At 32.2% G+C, this 5,617-nt stretch overlaps 1 protein-coding gene across 1 annotated transcript; it reads left to right on the top strand.

Annotated features, from left to right (window-relative positions):
• The first annotated feature begins 4,125 nt into the window (after window positions 1-4,125).
• On the top strand, window positions 4,126-5,045 carry LOC116014516. Its single transcript, XM_031254588.1, has 2 exons — window positions 4,126-4,176; window positions 4,254-5,045. The coding sequence occupies exon 2, from the start codon at window positions 4,275-4,277 to the stop codon at window positions 4,728-4,730; it is 456 nt and encodes a 151-aa protein (XP_031110448.1). The 5' UTR covers window positions 4,126-4,176; window positions 4,254-4,274; the 3' UTR covers window positions 4,731-5,045.
• Window positions 5,046-5,617: the final 572 nt, after the last annotated feature.

Here is a 5,617-nt window from a genome sequence, read left to right as displayed (position 1 = left end):
AAAGGACAGTGGCAATAGTACTAGCAAGATGGCAATACCCACCTGGTGTTGTTAATGGATTGATTTTTTGTATTTATTTAATCTTTTTCAATTCTTAGGCTAAATAAAACAATAACAAAAATTTTTAAATAAAAAGTAATATAATAATTGTAGTTAATTAGCTGGTATTCACTTCAATCGTCCCGTGAAAACGCGAAGTGCACATGTTTACTAACTAAGTATTTTGCAGTGTCGAGTGAAAGCGTGGAGTTCACATGCTTACTAGGCATATTGCATGTGTTCACTGTATTTTCTGTTTAAATCGAGATTTTAGTGTAAAGTTTCGACATTATTTCCAACCCGTCATTTGACTTGTTTTCTTCCCTAACAACTAAAGAACTCATTAAAAACATCCACCGGAGGTGCTTTTAAAGGTATTTGCACCCTATATTTGAGGACCTTTATTATCCTTACTTTAGATTTTTAGTGGAAGTATAAATAATATATACAACGTGTTTCAAATATCACACACTATAAAAATATGAGATATTACATGTGTTTTTAAGAAACACATCTTGTTAAGAATATTTTACAATTGAATGTGAACGATGACCTTAATAATAAATTGAATCAGATCGAGTTAAATTAGTGTGCTGTGATTTGGGCGAGTTGAGTGTAATTTAAAACGTAGATTTATTATATTTGTTTCTCTATTCATCCCGGCCTCGATTGCGTGCAACTTGTGGGTAAGTTTGGTGGATAATTAGCAGCAAATTTTTACTCCGGCCGGCGTACTGGAGATCGACATGACGACGACATTGATTCAAACACAATACCCAATTAAGATCGAATATCGAAAAGATTTGGTGCCACTGTTATGGTGAAGACTGAAGATATAGGTGACGACGAAGACCCTCTGCTCATAATCAGAAAATCCGATTTCTACTTATTCTCAAAACGCACCTACTTTTACAAAATTGTTCTTTCCTACGTATGGATTCAATACTGAATCTAATCAATAATTTCTATGGGCGTTTAATTTAATTTGGTGCCGCATTTTTTATACATAAATCTAAGTCCAAAGTAATTAAAACTTTTGTTTAACTTTCTTTTAAAATTTTTATTTATTTATTTTTATTTTTACATAACAATGCTCATTTGCCTCCTATGCATAGACATCCAGCCCACGCAAAACTTCACCCCCTTCTATGCAAGTGTTTGATAGAACATGTATAATTTCAACTAGGGATGGACTAAGTTATAACTTTTGCAAGTCTTTGCGAGTTGGCCCGCGAAGTCCATGAACTAAAATTCTTTAATCTTAACTCGCCTCATGCGGGCTCACGGCCAACTTGAAGAATTAAAAAAAATTATTATAATGTGTGTGTATATAATCATATGAGAACCTATGGACAAATTCAAACAATTGATCTAATAGATCTAACAGTTGAAATAAATAAAATTTTGTAATATTTATGAAAATAACTCACTCATTTTAAAAATTTATAATATTTATAAAAATGGCACCGCTAATTTGTTACTTGATTTCCCATGATCCCATATATCCATCAGATCATGCATATCAATGGCTTTGATTTGTCTACAAGTTCTCATCTGAGAGTAGTTCTCATATGATTAGGATTATATATATATATATATTTTAAACATTATTCCTATTATAGGGTCATAAATAACCAAACATTAATATTGGTAATCATTCCAATTTCACCATACTACCAAACATTCAAAATACTTTCACGAAACCCATTAAGTATTTGATTTCAATTCCAATTCTGATTTCCATGTGCGAACCAAACACACCCTTATATTATTTAAAAAAAAAAAAATTAAAACAAATCTATAGGAATATAAAATTATTAATTTAGATACATAAATTTGATTCATCAAAATCATTAGTGTAAATACATAAATTTACTACTAAATATACATAAATTCACTACCATAAGTAAATAACTTTAATTTACTACTTTAAATACATAAATTCACTATTGTTGGTGTCATTTTCATGTACCTACAATATTATTTTTTATCTACTTATAAGTTATAATATTGTGTTAAAAAAAAAAACTCTACTTATAATATTATTTTTAAATACCTTAGTCCACCCTACCAAGTAGACCATGATGGATGATGACATACTTTTCCCCAACATTCGTTAAGTCATTGAAATCAAATCCTCGTTTAAAGAGTTTCAGCTATGAATAGTTCGCACCTTGTTTAATTATCTTTCGATTATTATCAACATTTTTTGTAATAATTATAATTCTTGTTTACTGCGAAATAAACATGTTAATATTATTAAAATTCATTTCCATCAGTAAATATTTGATTTTGATTCTAATTTGGACCCACATTAGTTACCGTTTATGTCATCCGTTGGGAGCTATTAGTATTTACTAGGCATACCATAACAAGACTATAGCTTCATTAATGAAAGTACATAAGATTGCCACAAAAAGAGGCACCCTATGTTCTTGCTTACTAGTAAAGTCCAGATTTTTACCAGTAGGCTTCAATTGCAATTTGCAAATGAAGAGTTTTTTTTTTTTTTTTTTAAATTTATTTATTTATTTAAATTATGGAAATTTAAAATTTTATTTATCAAAATAGAGTAGTTTAAAACTTTTTGGGAAAAGTGTGAAATTGACCCCCTAAGTCATTCGGATAGTGCAATTAGATTCCATAAGTAAAAAAAAAAAAAAGAAAAAAAAAAGCTCTATTTAAATCTCCTAAACCTGTAAAATAGTGCAATTGAGTCCAAATCAACTTGTATAGTAGGTTAAGTTTTTCAAAATTTGACATGTGTCACTTTAAATTTTTATTTTATTTTTTTAGAATTTATTTATTAAATTATTTTATAAAAAAAACGTATTAGCCACCGGCTGTCCGCACGAGGACATCCACGACTGTCAAACATGAGGTCCGGATCTGGACCTCAAACATGAAGTCCAGATCTGGACCCTCGTTCTAAACAGCCATGGCTGTCCAAGGCCATCCCTAGACAACCATGATTGTCTAAAAAAATTCAGAAATATTTAATCTCCTTTCACTTCCATTATTTATGCCAAAAGTAAGAAATAATCTCCTAAAATGTACTGATGGAGACGTTCTTACTACTGTTACACATGCCCCATCATGTTTGACATGTCATATTCCTTATAAAATGATTATTATTAAAAATTGTTATATATTAACAAAAATAAAAACTTGGTCATAAACAATAATTTATAAATTTACCCAGAATACTAAAATATCAATTTGTTAAATTCTATAATTATTTTACTAGTATAGAAATCTTCCCAAAGCAAAATTTTTAATCACTAAATTTTCTAAATAATCTCGTAGCATATGTAGTAGCTAGCTAGATATATCAAGGTTGAAGTGATGACATTGAATTGTATGGCATGTTAATGATGATGACAAGGCAAAATGTGTAATAGGATAATGACAACTAAAAAAAATACACATGATAAGATAAAATGCAAGTGATCAAGATATCTCTAATTTAAGTCAAATTGCTATATCGAAATCTGATTGGCTCGTCCCAAGTTTACAATTGAGCTTTGGACAACCATATAACATACCATATATGGTGGAGTAAAATTGAAAGATCAAAAAGGTATAAGAAACTAAAGAATTGAAGCATGAATAATCTCCAAAAATGGTATATAAATTAAATTTTTATTGGAAAACATATATATATTCACATAAAAATGCAAGATTTTGTGAAACATGATTGTGCTTTAAGGCAATCCAATGATTGGCATACCTTGCAAGTAAAGCACATGTCAAGAGTGAGCTAGAATGCCCGGCCCATTCTGATCTGATCTTCCCAAAATTAAAACCACCATTTCATCAATTCCCAATTCCCTATCTCAAATAATGTACACATAACCCAATTTACCTGAACAAACATTTGGCGCCTAAATCAAATGTTCCAACTGAAATAACGTCTCTTAAACAGTTGTTTGTCGTCCCTTGACCTTAAACTTCAAATCCTGTCGTCTTCAATCCAACTGGTCAACCGGTAACCAGTCCAATATCCTGCATGTCACCATCATATCGCATCCTACGCAGATATAACAATGTCTCTCGTCCAACACAGTGCACCCAGAATCAAACCAACTCAAAAACCGTCAAGATTCGCCATGGACCATTAGCTTCCAATTCTACGTTGTACGTACATTTACAGGTACTTTTTTTTTTTTTTTTTCCTTTTCTTTTTAACAGTCGGCACTAACTTAACGTTGTAGGATTTCGAAAATTAAAGTTGGATGTCGTCCGATGAGGAGAAGAAGATATGGGGGGAGCTTGAGAGGGATGTGGAGAGAGATTTGGAGGAAGAAATCAAGGATGGGATATGCAAGCTTGCTCTAAGATTGCACAGGCTTTATCGTGACCAGAAAGAGAGAAATAATGACAATAATGGTGCAAACTCAGATGATAGCAAAACCCTTTCAGAAGTGAGCATAAATATAAGAATGGAAGGAGGGACCAAGATTGAGATCAAGGAAATCAAGAAAGAAGCCCGCCGGAGCAGTAGCAGTACCCGCCGCGGCGGCGCACCTCCGCCGCCGCCGCCACGTGGCCAAAAGTTCGACTGGACCAATACCCTCCGGTCTGGACCGAGTCATAATCCCACCGGTTACAACGCAACTGCATCGATACAGCGCAAAAAGAAGAAGAATCTGGGATTAATTAACGCTCTTGAACTAGGATGGAAACCTTAGTTAACTGTACTCTTTAAATCTTGTTAACTCCGAAAACCCTTTTTTTTTTTTTTCTTTTTCATTTTCTGCTTTTCCTAATATATTACGGAGTATTATTTATGTATGACGCATGATGACTTCTAAGACTTGGGAACTTTTGCTGTTTGTTTGTGCTCAGCGTGGTTGAGAATAATGTGATCGGAGAGAAGTGATGAGGGAATTGAATGAGTGGTGTAATAATAAGTGGCATGCATGAGGTGAGCATGACTTATTCTTCCATGTTACTTCACACATTCTATACCTGCAATTGATAGTTTTTGTATCTGTAGTTATCATATTATCTGTGAGTAAGTATAAGTTAATTGTTTACTTGTACAAAAATTTTTAATTGTAGATACAAAATATGTTAACTAAAGGTACAAAATTATTGTATTAAAGTTCACAACCCTAGTCCATGGTAACCCAACAAAAGATTCATTTGAGTACTTACACAATTGGAGCAATAGTTATGCCCAAGGTGGACCTAGGTCCAAAAACGACCCCTTTTTTTTGATTCTTTTGATTTTTTTTTTTACTAAACATATTGGCTGAAATGTGGAACACAAACTCTACATTCACATACACTATACTCTACATGTACAATTTGTAAACTCTACATTCACACATTACAGGGTTATATGTTTAGTAACTATATTACCACTGTTATGCATTCACGAATTCAAAACTTTATATTCACAGGTCCTATACTTTATATTCACAACTTGAAAACTCCACATTCACACATTACAGGGCTACAAGTTGCTATAACTTCTTAACTCTATTACAAATTCACACATGCGTAACTCTATATTCACGATTTCTATACTCTATATTCACAATTTGAAACCTCTACATTCACACATTTCTGG

Source organism: Ipomoea triloba, chromosome 3 (genome assembly GCF_003576645.1).
Source record: "Ipomoea triloba cultivar NCNSP0323 chromosome 3, ASM357664v1".
NCBI lineage: Eukaryota > Viridiplantae > Streptophyta > Magnoliopsida > Solanales > Convolvulaceae > Ipomoea > Ipomoea triloba.
Note: the sequence above shows the minus strand (reverse complement) of the source record. Positions and strands in the feature narration are given on the sequence as shown.